This window comes from Copadichromis virginalis, linkage group LG9, assembly GCF_057382275.1.
Source record: "Copadichromis virginalis isolate Kocher_CV1m ecotype Utaka linkage group LG9, C_Virginalis_male_GT1.1, whole genome shotgun sequence".
NCBI classification, from domain to species: Eukaryota; Metazoa; Chordata; class Actinopteri; order Cichliformes; family Cichlidae; genus Copadichromis; species Copadichromis virginalis.
This window is the reverse complement of record NC_140626.1, coordinates 4,493,972-4,508,855: the sequence shown is the minus strand read 5'-3', so window position 1 is coordinate 4,508,855 and position 14,884 is coordinate 4,493,972. Positions and strand designations below refer to the sequence as shown.

The following is a 14,884-nucleotide window of genomic DNA, read 5'->3' as shown; positions in this document are numbered from 1 at the left end:
CTGCTGGCTGAACTCTAGGGATTCTCGCAAGGATTTAAATTCCCAGGGACAGCCTCGCATCGAAACTGGACAATCACTTGTCGATTGACTCCAGGATGTCTGCAATATCTTTGCCGGCAGGCGATGTTGTGCCGGGGGAGTCTGCCGGGCGACATCTCTTCGATGACGGTGTCTCAATTTTGGCCGGGGAAGATGCACTCTGAACCTTCTTCATTACTAAATCTTGAAAACAGCGGTCGATGTAATCTTGGAGAGGGTCTAAACTCTCCCCGTTGTCTTCCAGGGTGTTAGAGATGATAGGACAGATGTTGTTAGTTATATGACAATTGGTTAGTATATTTGGTAATACTGAAGCTTAAAGAAACTTTGTTAAATTCTACGCTACCATTGGCTTTTTTTTCCGCCAAATCTCTGGCGTCTGACGTCACCTACAACATGGGTCGCTTACCTTTTCCCGTCACTTCTGTCACTTCTGTTTCTCACAGCTCTTTCTAACAATATGTGTTTGGATCATTAAAAGCTAACAGCTGCAAAACTAATTGGATGATTCTTTCGAAAACTCTGGTGCTGTGTGAAAAATGTAAGCACTCAGTATCGATAAGTTAATGCTGTGATGTTTTTGGCTGTGACACTTATCGGATAGTGCATAAATGTTATGGGACGATGGTCATAGTTGACATGAACAATGAAAAACATTTCAGCCATAGACTCCATAGTGTAGTGGTTAACACACTGCCTAAACATGAAGTAGGTCATGAGGATGCACTAAAGGATGCAAAAAAGTTCCAGCAAACTAAAAACAACATACAACCCTTCCCTCACAGTACAGGTTATCCTTAATAAACACAGATTAGGAGAAATTTTATAACCACGTGTTATTTTATAAGTACCCCCTGAAAGCAGCTCTGAGCCACTGGGGCAGGACTAGGGATGGGTATTGATAAGATTTTCACAATTCCGATTCCATTTTCGATTCTGTTTAACGATTCGATTCTTTATCGATTCTCTTATCGATTCTTATTTTTAAAAAGAGGAGAACACACAGGTCGATTAGCTTTGAACTTTGTTTAGTATTTAGTATTTATTTATTTATTGTCATTGTCAAGAACAATGAAATTGCGTTTGGGGCTTCCATACAACCCCAAAAAAGAAGAAAATAATAAATACCCCTTAAAACCCAAGTGTACATATTTAACCCAGTGTGACTCCAATGCAATAAGACAATCCTTAGCAATAATGTTCGTAGAAATTCAGACAAAGACCTGAGAAACATGACAAAATACAACAATGCAACCCATTCAATATTATTGTACAATAATAATATTGTTTTATATCTTATCTTTGAACAAGACAGAAATGTAGGAGTAGCATGACCTTACAAACCCAACAGTGAGATCTTAAGCGATCCACAGCCTACTGCTCCTCGATGGGGGGCCACAAGGACCCCAGAAAAAAAGAAGTTGCAAATAATAATGAAATAAATATTCTGTTATAGCAATAACAAAGTATAACATAAATTATTCAGTGGCAATTACACAAGAAAGTCCAGTAACATTCACACTCTCCTTTTTAAAAGTATATATGAGCTGGGCACTCAAAAATAAAACTATATCAGCCAGCAAAAAATACAATCAACTCAAGTCCAATGGAACTGTGCACTGTGCAATTCTGCATCCATCAACTATGGAGAATTAAAAATTATTTTGCAGAAATATAAGCATATCTGCTTTTTCAGGAAGGATACGTGATCTTTCTGGACTTATTAAATGGACATGATAAAAAATTAAGCAAAAAATTAGCAATCCGTTTGGCTCTTGGCGAAGGCGGTCGCACTTTTCTCCTCCTCCTTCCCCTTATCTTCCCTGCTTAGCCTCTTGTGTCCTTGTCTTGTCTCGTGTGTATTACTTTCCCTCGAACAGTCTCTCACTGTCGTTCTCTAAAACCTAAAAGAGAATTATGGATTTGATCAACTGGTCTCTGAATGCTATTGACACCCTTTTCTCAATGAGAAGTCTGGGTTCGGGAGAGCCCGAGTGCCCTGGAGGGACTTTCCCTGCTGGATACACGATGGACGGGTGGCAGAACTGGAGGATCATGTGCCTGGCGGGATTGTCGATTGAGGACGCTGAAGATATCTATCTATTCGGAACCATGATAACAGGGTTCTTGCTGATCGGAGCTGGCTTGGCCCTGGCTTATCGGAGAATTAAGAGAGCGGAACCGGCTGTTCAAACCCCCCCAAGGCTGCCCGCTGGAATTGAAGCGATGGGACGAGGCGCGACCTCTCACACCGAACGCAGCATGGTTAACACCTTGGAGACGCTTACAGCTGCCGTGAAGACTCAAAATAACACCATTGAGCATATGATGGGATACATCAGAGAGAGGCCTGCTCAAAATGAGACCCTTGAGCGAAAGTTGGATCACATCACCGAACGGCTCACTGCAGTTGTGGGGTCTCAGAATCAGAAGAATGACAACACCACGGACCAGAAGTTTGATGCCATCATGGGGAGGCTCGCGGCTCTACAACGGGAAATTGAGAGACCAGTGTCAGAGTGTTACGGTGTGTTCACACCGAACGCGATGGGCGCGTGAAAAAAGCCCCAAACGCCCCTAACTTGACGCGTGCACATTCGCACCTCTACGCGTGTCCAAGAAAAATCCATCGCGCCCCAAAATATCATATTTTAACGCGCGTGAACCGGAAATGTGGGAGGGATGTGGGAGGAAGTTTTGCAAGACCGGTATCTTTGCAAGATGGCAGCTGTCGAGCTAGCGCTTGAAGAGAGAGTCTCCCTTCTCTATTTACTGTGGAGAGCAGAGTAGCGGCGTAAAGGACATCCTTGCCGTACCTGGGTCCATCAGGTCCTCCAGAGGCGTGAGCAGTTTAGTGAGTTTCACCACTTGCTCCAGGAGCTGCGCCTGGATGACGGCCGATTCCAGCGCTATCACCGTCATTCACTCGGCCAGTTTGAGGACCTGCTGTCCCGCGTCGGTCCCAGAATCGCCCGCCTAGACACCAATTACAGGCGCTCAATCCCACCTGCAGAGCGCCTGTCCGTCTGCCTGAGGTTAGTAAAAGTGTTTAATACGGTAGTCCTTTATTGATACCTGTGCTAATATATGCTAAACCATCCATTTATACACTGCTAACATGGATGTGCTATGCTAACAGTGAATGCTCTCGGTGTTTACTGAAAGCAAACTGTGGTACAAAGACGACTGTTTGTAATATTTCTAGTGATACTCAGAAGCTCTCATCAAGCCCCGATTTAATTCGATTTATGCTGTTATCAGTGTTTGCAATGATAGCATGGCTGTGGTGTCCTATCAATGTATGCGCTCGGTGTTTGCTGATATCAAACTGTAGCATTAGCACCACTGAGTTAACCTTGTAGTGATACTCACTCCTTTTTATTTAGACCTGGTTTAATTCTGGGATAGTTGAATATTTGTATATAATCCCTGCAGCTGTCAGACTCTATACAGGGGTCACCAGCCTTTATTAAAACAGAGTTAGATAAAACTGTGAACAGTTTGGTTCATCTTTAGTTACATGGTTCTATCTTGATAAGCTGTCTTATCACAGATTAATTTTTCAAAAATATTAATGATTTAAGCAAGGAAAGGGCTACATGTCAACATCCAACTCTTTATTTCTATTAATGTCTTACTTCATTCCTGCCTGATTGATATGTTTAGGAATTATGAGTGATTGGCTCACTGTAGTGGCAAAAGTTGCTACCAATCAAATTATGATATGTTAAAGATAAAATAAAACACAACTGTTTTAGATATGATCTAATATACATTTTGTAATTATCCTTATAATTACAAAAGGTTTTATGTAAGATTTAAGTTTTGTGATTTAAATCTGACATCACAAAAGTATTTTGGAATTTGAATAATGTATTTTGTAACTGCAGTACACATAATACTGATTTTGAACAATTTTGTCCAGGTTCCTTGTCACCGCGGACTCCTTCAGCACCAAGCGTTCAGTTACAGAGTCGGTGTGTCAGATCACCCCCCAGGCAGCGACGGCCATCTGGGACTGTCTAGTGGACGACTTCATGGCTGTGCCTTCACCTGGAGACTGGCGGTCCATCACAGAGGGATTCCAGGAGCGCTGGAACTTCCCTCTGTGCTGTGCAGCTCTGGATGGGAAGCACGTCCAGACAAAGGCACCCCATATATCATATAGGAGACACACACATTGATATACACTAAATATTTATTTCATTTCTTTTTTTGTGGTGCCCAAATTTATGCACCTGCTTGATTTTGTTTAAACAATTATTGCACACTTTCTGTAAATCCAGTAAACTTCTTTTCACTTCTCAAATATCACTGTGTGTGTCTCCTGTATGATATTTAACTGGTATTTTTTTATTGTAACAACCAACGATTTATACAGGAAAATGATGTCTATTAACAAGGTTGCCCAAACTTCTGCATCCCACTGTATCAGTATATTTTGTCATTAGTATAATATGAAATAAATTCTACATGTGTCAAGTCGTGTGCCAACATTTGCTGTGTAGTAGAACTGAGACATTAGTCATTATAAAAATTTATTTGAAATAATATTAAAATTCTCACACAGAAATACATTAAACATAAATATATAAAATATAAGTATTTACAGAGAGACAGGAATAAAAAGGACCAGCTGCTCTCCAGAGTAGGAACCAGGCTGAGGAGGAAATGCTCCATTGGAGACTGGTGTGGCTCCAGCTCCACCACCGATGGACCGTCCTGGGACCCGTCCCTCATCTGCCTCGGAGCCGTCCTCCCCTGTGGGCCTGTAAAACAGCACAAAACACAAAGAAATGAGAAGGCTGCTACTAGATTTTAATTTCAACATTGAAAAAAACAAACCAAAAACAGGATATAATCAGATTGGTTGTAGATCTTTAGTAAAGGTGATCACAAGGGAACCCACCGACTAAAAAGGTATCAGTGCTTGCTGTACATACCTGTGGGTGCAGCAGCAGGAGCTCAGGGACTGGGGATGCTCTGCTGCAGAATCAGTTCGTTCTATCAATACAGTATTAAATGTTAACAGGTTGAATATAATAATCATAGAGTAGACAGTGGTCCCTCATTTATTGCAGCAGGGGTTCTCAGAATAACTAGCCCCTGGCCACGCACTTTATACACTGTTTTCCACACACACACATGAACATTGGTCACAGTTCTCACAATTGATTCTCAAAGTGCAAACCTTTGTAGATTGCAAAACGTAAAAGTATTATTATGCCGCGGTTTGTCTTCATCTGCCTGCCACTTTCGTGCGCCTTTTTCCCTCGCGGTGCAGGTGTCTATTTCCGAATGAGGCTCATAGTTATGGGTGTTTTTGTGCTGTTTTTTCTATTGGACGTGATGGTTATCAAAACCAAACATGATAAATTTGGCAAGCGCAGGAGATTTGTCAATCAGGCTGCAGAATGCAATGCTGTACGGTGCAAAAAAAAGAAAAAGAAAATCAAAAAAAAAGAGGCAGTGACAGATGAACAGCGGGACCACTGTGTGCTGTTTATTAATAAACAATAAAATATATTCTTAAATGACAACATGCCTAAAAGCAGAACGGTATTTGTACGTCAGTGGGAAAATAGCGGTGGCTTGCTAGCTTTTGTGCGGCTTCCCCGGGTCAGTGAAAACTTTAGAGAAAACTTAAGAAAAATGAATGAACTTACCAGGTTGCCCGATCTCTTTACATATCTTCCTCCAAGCTCGGTCCTTTATATTCCTGTCTCAGTCCAGAAAGCAGCTGATGTCGTACGGCTCCGGGTTGTTTGCTACGGCATTGATTAGCCTTCCTTCTATTGAAGAATAAAGGGTTTTGGCTGGATCTGCCCCTTTGAACTAGGTAACAGCCACGTCACCAGGCTCCTGATTGGTTGTCGCGGCGCGATTTGACGCTGGAGTTCAGATTTTTCCAACTCGAGCGGGGGACGCGAAACGCGTGTATGCACAAAATGCAACACATAAACTCACGCGCGTGGTTTTTTTCGCGAGTCAAACGCCTGAAACGCGCTACACTCACGCGCGTTTCAGGCGTTTTCGCGTTTTCGCGACGCAAATCTGCTTCCGAGTTTTCGCGGGAGCCGCAATCGCGGGTCAGCGCGCCTTTCCATTGACTTTACATGTAAGCCTGACGCTCCGCCTGCTTCTATCGCGTTCGGTGTGAACACACCGTTAAAGATCAGCTTTGAAATTCTCCTGAGCTGCTCGCATAAAAGAAAAATCAACAACATCAACATGCGAACACCACGGCGCCAGCTGCACGGCCCAAGGCTGGAGCCGAACAAAAACTCCCTGATAACGACTGTGTGATGACTATTCTTCCCATTCCATGCAACGCCACCTGGGTTGGCTAGCAGACTGTTTACTTAGCCTGATAGGGCGAAGGACACTGTCTCAGCTGAACTATGGACACGCACACACATACACTTACACTGATAAGCACTCACACATCCCCCCTCCCCTTCCAATGCCTTCGATGCTTGTTGCCTCCTGGGAACACGGCGGGTCTGAGCCCGCGCTGGTGAGTCGGCGCAGTGGCAGGATGGCTGCTGTGTTGCCTGGGATTACTCCTTTTCCCTACCCAACCCTGTTGCTGGTCACGTGCTCTATAATGTTGTGCTGTGGCCATTTATGTGCTTTTTTTGTGCAGAGGAGTTTTTTTGTTTCCTGTTCTCATGCTGTCCTCCTGTAGCCCAGCATGAGTAGAGGTCTCTGTTTTTTCCTCTTGTACTTTCCCATTGTAGTGTACATTTCAGTGGTTTTTCTGTAATGCAACCGCTCTCTGACTTGTATCCGCATGTGATGTCTGTGTTGTGTGTGTAAGGTCGGGGGCGGGTTCATTTCACTGCATGTGGCGAATAAAAGTTGATGATGATGATGACATTTAAATTATCATCACAATGAACTAAACTTACACAGTCTTCTTCATCCTCGTCTTTGAACAGCTCTCCCTGTGTGTCTCCTTGCTCCAGGTGCTTGAGTAGAAAGTGGCAAATAAACAAACAAATCAAACTAAGTACCACAGATCCATAGATGAAAGGTCTCACTCTCACAATGGAAATGTGCTACAGTGACAGACACCGTCATATTGAAATACCTCATCTGCTCCTGCCTCTGTCTTTGCTGCAGTTGCTGCTTCCCTGATCCTGTAACAGACTTCATCCTTATCCACTTTGGATTTAAATCGGGGGTCCAAGATTGTGGCCTCCTCCAGGAAGCTCTTGATATCAGCATTCTTAAATTTTTAAGAGGGAGGAAAATGTGACATCATGACAATCCTTCAGTATTATAACTGTTATTTTATTTATGATAAATAAATCATCAATTGTACCTGGTATCGTTTGGAAAGATCTTTCCAAATGTTGTACTTTATGCTCCTTGTGAAGGCAGAGTCATCTTCTTGTACGGTGTAGTGTTGCTGTAGCTTTTGCAGGATGGGCAAAATCTCACCACAGGTCGGACTTTTGTCACTGGACACTGCTAGTGTGGAGGTGTAGTGCTTCCGCAAGAGTACCACAAACTCCTCTGCTTTTCTTAAGTCATCATTGCCCATTGTAGCCAGTCTGCAATATCAACAAAGCAAAAATACAACAGATATGTTGCATAAAACAAACAAAAATAAAACCTGAGTCCAAATTAAGCCATGTTATGATTATTTTTCAATACCACTCACCTTTCCTTTTCTATGGACTTTCTTATACGTGGATCGATGGCTCCAGCCTGGATGGCAGGAAACTGCTCGCAGAATCTCTCCATCATCAAATACAAAGAGTTCCATCTGGTCTTTACATCTAGGAGCAGCATATGCTTGGGCAGCTCTGAGGGGTAACACGTTCTCAACTTAAATGCTAATGTAAGGTCCCATATGGTCCCACATATCTTAGTTTATAAATTTAATTTGATCATGATCTAATGATTATAATATACACAATCTTAAAAAAAATATTCATTATGCTTACTGAGCAACTCTTGCTTCTCCTTCAGGACCACTTTTGCCATGTGGGACCTCTTCATCCATACAATCACAGAGCGAATTCTTGCCGCCCAGTTGGAAATGGCAGCACAGTTGTAGAGCTTCTGAGCTCCAAGGTTCAGGGTGTGTGCAAAGTATGGAAACTTGAGAATTTGTAGCTTTTTGACAGCTACATCCATGTTGGCCGCATTATCAACAGTGGCTGCCACAACCTTGTCTTTGATACCATACTCCTCCAAGATCTCATCAATCTCCTCTGCTACAGCTGTCCCTGTCTGTGCCCGGTGGTTTGGTTTTGAGGACTTTTTCATGAGTCTGGCCATTCCTGACATAATGCAGCGTTACTGTGAGGTAATGATCTTGACAAAAACTTGTCCATCCATCTGCAGTGATGGCTGCCTTCAACGTGTTTCAGCAGAGAAATCAGATTTGCCTTTTTGACTGCATACCAAGCAGGGATCAAGTGGTTGGTTAAACTGTCTCTGTTTGGGGTTTTGTACTTAGGGTTCAGAGTCTTTATCATTTCTCTAAAAGATATAGAAATGGAAACGGATGAAACATCTGGTAAGAGGATAAAATGCAACTTTGACATTCCCTGACTTAGCCTACAATTAAACACATTCACTTACCGAAACTCGGGGGCATCTACTGTGGCAAAAGGGTGCAAGCCTTTTACAACAAACTTAGTCAGTGCTCGGTGACATTCGTCTATCCTGGCCTGTGTCATTTTACTTTTCCCTGCCTCTGTGAAAGGAGAAGCCACCCGTAGACTGCAGCGAGAACTGCCAGCATCTGAGCCAGACAGACTCGTCATGGTTATCTTAATGCAACGCAAAGTAACCCATATGGAAAAGAAATAGTAAAAACATATATGATTTACTCATGAAAGTGGCCACTTTCATGAGTAAATCATATATAAATCATATAAGGCTTACATGATTTACTCATGAAAGTGGCCACTTTCATGAGTAAATCATATATAAATCATATAAGGCTTAAATGATTTACTCATGAAAGTGGCCACTTTCATGAGTAAATCATATATAAATCATATAAGGCTTACATGATTTACTCATGAAAGTGGCCACTTTCTCATTACATTCATATATTTTTTAGTAAGTATACTCTTAGGTTTTGTATTGTTGATTGTCATTTATGCTTAGAAATATTTAACCATATATGCTTAGAGGTGTATAATCAATTGTGTAGTGATAGTCTGCAAACTTTGTGTGTATTAGAGAGCACTCTGGGAGCACGAGAGAGGTCGTACCTTGTCTTATTGTTTTATGGTAGGATTAACGTAGCTACGTCTGTTCTAGTCTAAGTGCTTTAACTGCTGGACTTCCTCACCATGTTATCTAGGGTGAACCATCTAGGGTGAGGGGGAGGCTACCCTCTTCCTGACCAAGGATGTTTGCGTTTGTGCTTTTATGTTATAGGACCCTTTGATCAGCAGTACACACACACACACACACACACGGTACTCTTTGTGTGTATGTAGACGTCATATGTTAATGAACCTATGCATATTCATGTAACCTCAATAAAAGAGCGGTGTTACGGGAGAACGGTCGAGAGCAACTGGGGTCAAGCGAAGGAACGGCGTCTGTCCGGTTCTCTCCCGTGCACGAGAAACATGAAGAACTTTGCCTACTTCGTGTCTTGCTTGCGGTGTAATTATATTGTCTTCAACGTTCCAGCGAATAGGTTCAAGCTACAAACCTATCATTAATTGGTCCTTCGATGCCGGAGCCCTGGAATCTGCATTCACCGAGGGGAGGAGGGACACGTTGAAAGACTGACGTCAGCCAGGAAGTTCCTGTGGATTAACTGTCTGTCTTTTCTCCTTGATGAGTGACGATCGGCGGGATCCGAGGCTGATATTACACGCTAAGCAACACCAAGTAAGTTGAGAGAGCGAATCTATAACCGCAGAACTGGGTTAGTGTCCCGAAAAAGAGTTTTTGGTAAAATCGCCCAAAGGCCTAAGCGTCCGGTGTGTGTCCGGTTTTGAAATCACCCTGGGTGTGTGTCCCGAGCGTCCCTTCATTGGGTTTTGTCGCGCGACTGGGTGAGGGTCCCAGAACTGGGTGAGGGTCTCAAAATTGGGTGAGGGTCTCAGAACTGGGTGAGGGTCCCAGAATTGGGTGAGGGTCCCGAAAGATTGGGTTAGTGTCCCGAGCGGTCCGGTGCGAGTCCGGATTAGGCCTATTTTGTGTTGTTGTCGTTGTCGTTGTTGTCGTCGTTGTTGTTGTTGTTGTGTGAGTGTGTGCGGAGCAGAACACGTGGTCTGTGACGTCAGCAGCTGTTGTTGTTGTCTGTTGTTATCATGGGTTCCTAAGCAACCAAGAGTGAGTCGGAGGGAGACAGACGTTGCTGGACTTTGCTCCTGGCAGCACAAAGTATTTAAATAAAAACGAAAGAGAGCGACGGCTCCTTAGCTGCGCGCGTTCACGCGAGCACGGTCGCGCGGGTTTCACGCGGACCTGAGCCGTGCGGTTAATCGCAGGCTTATAAATGGAAGAGATTCAAATGTTAGAAGTTTTCAGAAAACACACCAGCCTTGAAGAGCGTGCGGAGAAGGCCAGCCCACATCAGCAGCACTTGAGATGTGCTTTGGTGAATGGCTTTCCCCCCACCCCTTGCTGACACAATGTTTATTCTTTAGCTTGCCCTGATCGACAACAGCCTGTGTGCCAGACCATAGATTTAATTGAGGTGGATAATTGCTAAAAGTAATCTGCATTAAGCTTAGGGGTTGCTCAAATTCAGTATAATGACATATGAGGTGAAGCGATATAGGCAAATATTTAAACTAATAATGTGCATAGAGGCACTTGACCTGTGTGAAAGCCTGTCGTCTTATTATGAGCCATTGTTGAGATATAGAGCACACCTGTGAAAACAACTAATATGCTGAACCCTGTATGAAACATCTAAAAGTACATGATGGAGAAGCTGAATTGAATATGAAAGTGCAAGACTTTGCCACTGTGTGGCAAAGCATGCGACCACTGTGAGGTTGCGTTGCGTTTTTTTTTTCTGAGCTGATGAGCAAGCTACACATTATCAGATTGAGAGCTGTCTGAGAATTCCTCGAAGAGAGAGAAATAGAACTATGATAACTATGATAAGTAAACATACAAGTTTCATTATATAATTTTTCAAGGGATATTATATGTGTTTTCACTCTTGTATGCTTTTCATACAAGTTTCATACAAGACAGATAAAAACTTTATAAGATTTATATATATCTTTTCCATATGGGAATAGCAGGTTTTGTAATAAGGTAAATCGCGCTAACATAATATGCAATGCTAGTTGATTAGTTACCTGCAGTATTAACGGGAGAGGACGTGGAAACGCTACCGCTGCTGTTGCGTTGAGCTTCGCTAGTCCGGAGCGGATCAAAAACACAACATTCGTTAAAAGCAATCGCATGTTTTTTGAGCAAATGCTTTTGCATATTCGTAGTGTTTCCTCCCTTTGATGAAATCTGTACTTTGCAAGTATTGCCCTGTTGTCATCCTGTCTCATAAAGTATAACCAAACTTTTGAGCCTTTGAGCTGCTTAGGCAGAGACATAAGACAAGTATAAATAAAGAACGCAGGCAGTGATGAGACGCAGGTCGCAGAGTGTGCGTCACTGCCCACGCGTGTAAAGACAACTGCAGTGTTTGTGTTTTCTAACTCAGGTGTCTTAGCTGAAGAACTACGGGGTGATTTAAAGAAATCCCCCGTCAGGAGCTCAACAGATGGATTGGTGCTGCGGCTGCAGTGATGCCCACGCTGTACTGGTCCGTCGTTATTGTTACGGCCTCCGGCCTCAGGTGGCCCCGCCTTCCTCTAGCTAAATCAATGTGTTCCAGGACTCGTGTGTGATTGGTTACTGGGAGACCCGTGCCAACCCTCACTTATGCAGAATGAAGTGTGCCAGACCACACGGACGATTGGCTGCCCCGGGATCCCATGATGCTCCAAGAGGCAATCAGTGGCTGATCGTACCCACCTGTGGCTACAAAAGGCTGGAGGTCCTTCACTCAGTGGCGGCTGCTTAGGACTGAACATGCAGTTTGCCCTTCATGCCTCCCTCGTCGATCTTTGTTGAACTTATTCATATTGCTGACCTTTGTCGAACCTTGGTGCATGCTTTAAACCTAGCCTGATTAGAGTTTTGAGCTGCTAGCTGGCTGTGAGTAGGATTGCGTGAAGCTGGCTTGCCTTAGTTAAAACCCTAGCTTTTATTTTGTGTGCGGCCAGCCTGCCTTAGTTACCCTTTAACTTTTACTCGTGACTGTTCTTTCTTTATGTAATAATTGTCTGCCCAGTGGTCTGTTGCACAGCCCTGTCGGTTTTCTGTTTAAAGTTTGGAATTAAAACCTTTTGCTTTACTCAGTTTTGTGTTGGGGGGCTCGTGTATGTTACTCCCTCCCTGACGCCTAGCAGAGGGGGTCGTAACATAAGTGGGGGCTCGTCCGGGATACCTCATAGGGGGTCTTTGTTCCTGGGAGTGGGGGTTAAACAAAAAAAATAAAAATAAAAAAAAAAGGAGAAGAAGAAAAGGGGTTTAAATAGGTTAAGCACTATGTCGGCTGCGTTTTGTTTACAGCACTTTATAGCTGCCCCATCTCTTGAGATTATTAATAGCTGTCGCAAAAATGATTTGCTGCAAATTGTGGATCACTTTCAGCTGCAGGTTTCAAAAACCCTCCGTAAGTGTGATATAAAAGCCTTAGTGGTGGACAAGTTGGTGGGAGCTGGTGTGCTTCAAGTGCCTGTTTCACCTGTCTCTGGTGTGCCAAGCCAAGCTGCCGTAGTTGAAGAGGGCCAAAATGGTTCTAGTGGGGATGGTGAGGGGGATGAGCGGGGAAAAACGCCGCACACGCTTCCTCGCTATGACCCACTCTCTTCTGGGAGTTCAGAAGGCAGAGAAGGAGCTCGGCTGAAGGTGCGGCTGGCACGTCTCCAATTGGAGGCTGAGGAGAAGGCTCAGAACAGGCGGGTTCAGCTCGAAATAAGAAGGCTGGAAATAGAGGCAGACAAAGCCGTTAGGCTCCGAAAGCTTGAGCTGGAGTCTCAGTCTCAAGCCTCATCTGTCTCTGCTGACAATTCCGGTCCCACCTCCTCGTCCGCTTCTGCTTTTAAAATTAATAAGTGCATTTCTTTAGTGCCCACTTTTAGAGAAACTGAGGTTGATACATACTTTGCAGCATTTGAACATATCGCTGGCGCGCTGCAGTGGCCTAGTGAGATTTGGCCTCTTTTGCTACAGTGCAAACTGTCCGGCAAAGCCCAAGAGGTGGTGGCTGCACTTTCTTTAAAGGACAGTTTAGATTACGCGTGCGTTAAAACAGCTGTCTTGCAGGCATATGAGCTAGTTCCCGAGGCCTATAGGCAGAGGTTTCGCCAGCAAAAGAAATTGCCAACTCAAACTTATGTGGAGTTTGCAAGAGAAAAGGGGGTTCTCTTTGATAAGTGGTGTGTTGCTTCAAAGGCGAGTGACTATGACGCTCTGCGCGAATTAGTTTTGTTAGAGGATTTTAAGAAGTGCATTCCTGAGCGTATTGTGCTATATTTGAATGAACAGAAAGTGACGTCACTCGCATCTGCTGCTGTTCTTGCTGATGAGTTTGTACTCACTCATAAAGCCTCGTTTACTGACAGTGAGAAGCCACGGGTTAGCCCTGTGCAACAGCGCCACACAGCTAAAGTGTCTGGGTCTAGGGAAAACCGTGAATGTTTTTACTGTCATAAAACTGGACATGTGATTGCTGACTGTTTAGCCTTAAAACGCAAAACATCAAATGCTCAGCAACCCAAAGGGGTGGGTTTTGTAAAAGCTGAGGCCCGTCATGAGGTCCATGGTTGTGATGGTAGGGTGCCCGACCCCTGTTTCGAACCATTCATTTTTGATGGCTCAGTATCGCTAACAGACAATCCATCTGAGTTAAAACCTGTGCGTATTTTAAGGGACACTGGAGGTTCTCAAACTGTCATCCTCTCAAGTGTATTACCATTTTCTGCTGAAAGTGAATGTGGTTTTAATTCTGTTCTACGGGGGATAGAGACGGGTTACGCTCCCAGACCAGTTCACAGAATTTTTATTAAATCAAACCTTGCTACAGGATTTTTCCCTGTTGCTGTTTGCCCGGCCTTGCCAATAGAGGGTGTGGCCATGCTGTTGGGCAATGATATCGCAGGAGGGGTAGTGCTCCCTCGTCTGGAGGTTTTAGACAACCCCCTGAATCAGAAAGCCTCTGATGTTTCTATGCACCCTGGGCTGTATTAGGGCTGGGCGATATATCGAGTTTTTTAAAAATATCGATATATTTTCATACGAGATATAAGATGTGGCAATATCGTTTATATCGATATAGTCTATGTTATGTTATAATTATACTTGTGGAGCCGCAGGTTTGCCTGTCTTTCGTCCACTTTTGTCTCTACGCAACGTTACTCTGCCTCGCCTCTCCTTCACTGAACACAACTCCGCCTCCCCCATAGCTTCACCTGCAGGCAATGACAAGATGAAAGCGGAAAATCTCCGTTAGCGAGTTACAGCGGGTGGCCCCGTGCGTGGGGCTGGACGGCGTCAACGTGTTAGCGAGCTAACCACGCTAACGAGCTAACCGCGCTAACGACATGCAGCCAGGAGGGGCTGCACGGCCTAAAATCCTTTCATTTTCTCAAAACTCGACAGTGCGCCTTATGTATGAATTCTGGTTGTGCTTACTGACCGCGAACCGATTTTATGTGGTACACAGCGCTCAGCAATCTGTCAACAAAAGTTTTAATATGACTTTGCTAAGCTACGGAGCTGCACGGCTTGATGTCGGAGGATTACGGCTACCGGGGAGGAGCCTCGCGGAGTGATA

At 44.0% G+C, this 14,884-nt stretch overlaps 3 protein-coding genes and 1 long non-coding RNA gene across 4 annotated transcripts; 2 read left to right on the top strand and 2 right to left on the bottom strand.

Moving 5' to 3' along the window:
* Positions 1–1,921: 1,921 nt before the first annotated feature.
* LOC146701151 (uncharacterized) lies at positions 1,922–2,571 on the top strand (the record flags this gene model as incomplete). The annotated part of the gene is made up of 1 exon (XM_085469304.1): positions 1,922–2,571. A coding segment is annotated over exon 1 (615 nt), but the record flags the coding sequence as incomplete, so codon positions are not given.
* Positions 2,572–4,560: 1,989 nt separating this feature from the next.
* On the bottom strand, positions 4,561–5,496 carry LOC146701150 (uncharacterized). Its single transcript, XR_014922140.1, has 2 exons — positions 4,983–5,496; positions 4,561–4,808 (listed from the first exon to the last, which is right to left on the bottom strand). It is a non-coding gene; the product is annotated as an uncharacterized LOC146701150 (long non-coding RNA).
* Positions 5,497–6,062: 566 nt separating this feature from the next.
* On the bottom strand, positions 6,063–7,809 carry LOC146701149 (uncharacterized). Its single transcript, XM_085469303.1, has 5 exons — positions 7,709–7,809; positions 7,367–7,598; positions 7,133–7,270; positions 6,951–7,010; positions 6,063–6,236 (listed from the first exon to the last, which is right to left on the bottom strand). Exons 1-5 carry the CDS (start codon positions 7,792–7,794, stop codon positions 6,063–6,065), a joined length of 690 nt encoding a protein of 229 aa, XP_085325429.1. The 5' UTR covers positions 7,795–7,809.
* A 4,785-nt stretch (positions 7,810–12,594) lies between these two features.
* Positions 12,595–14,298, top strand: LOC146701148 (uncharacterized). Its single transcript, XM_085469302.1, has 3 exons — positions 12,595–12,825; positions 12,865–13,570; positions 14,135–14,298. The coding sequence occupies exons 1-3, from the start codon at positions 12,595–12,597 to the stop codon at positions 14,296–14,298; spliced, it is 1,101 nt and encodes a 366-aa protein (XP_085325428.1).
* The last annotated feature ends 586 nt before the right edge of the window (positions 14,299–14,884 follow it).

Coding starts and splice junctions, on each gene's coding strand:
- LOC146701149 (XM_085469303.1), bottom strand. CDS start 7,794: ATGATGGAGAGATTCTGCGAGCAGTTTCCTGCCATCCAGGCTGGAGCC. Junction 7,599..7,708: donor AAGTCCATAGAAAAGGAAAG/GTGAGTGGTATT, acceptor TTGATATTGCAG/ACTGGCTACAATGGGCAATG. Junction 7,011..7,132: donor CAGAGGCAGGAGCAGATGAG/GTATTTCAATAT, acceptor TTTCTACTCAAG/CACCTGGAGCAAGGAGACAC.
- LOC146701148 (XM_085469302.1), top strand. CDS start 12,595: ATGTCGGCTGCGTTTTGTTTACAGCACTTTATAGCTGCCCCATCTCTT. Junction 12,826..12,864: donor TGCCAAGCCAAGCTGCCGTA/GTTGAAGAGGGC, acceptor GGGGATGGTGAG/GGGGATGAGCGGGGAAAAAC. Junction 13,571..14,134: donor TAAGAAGTGCATTCCTGAGC/GTATTGTGCTAT, acceptor ACCTTGCTACAG/GATTTTTCCCTGTTGCTGTT.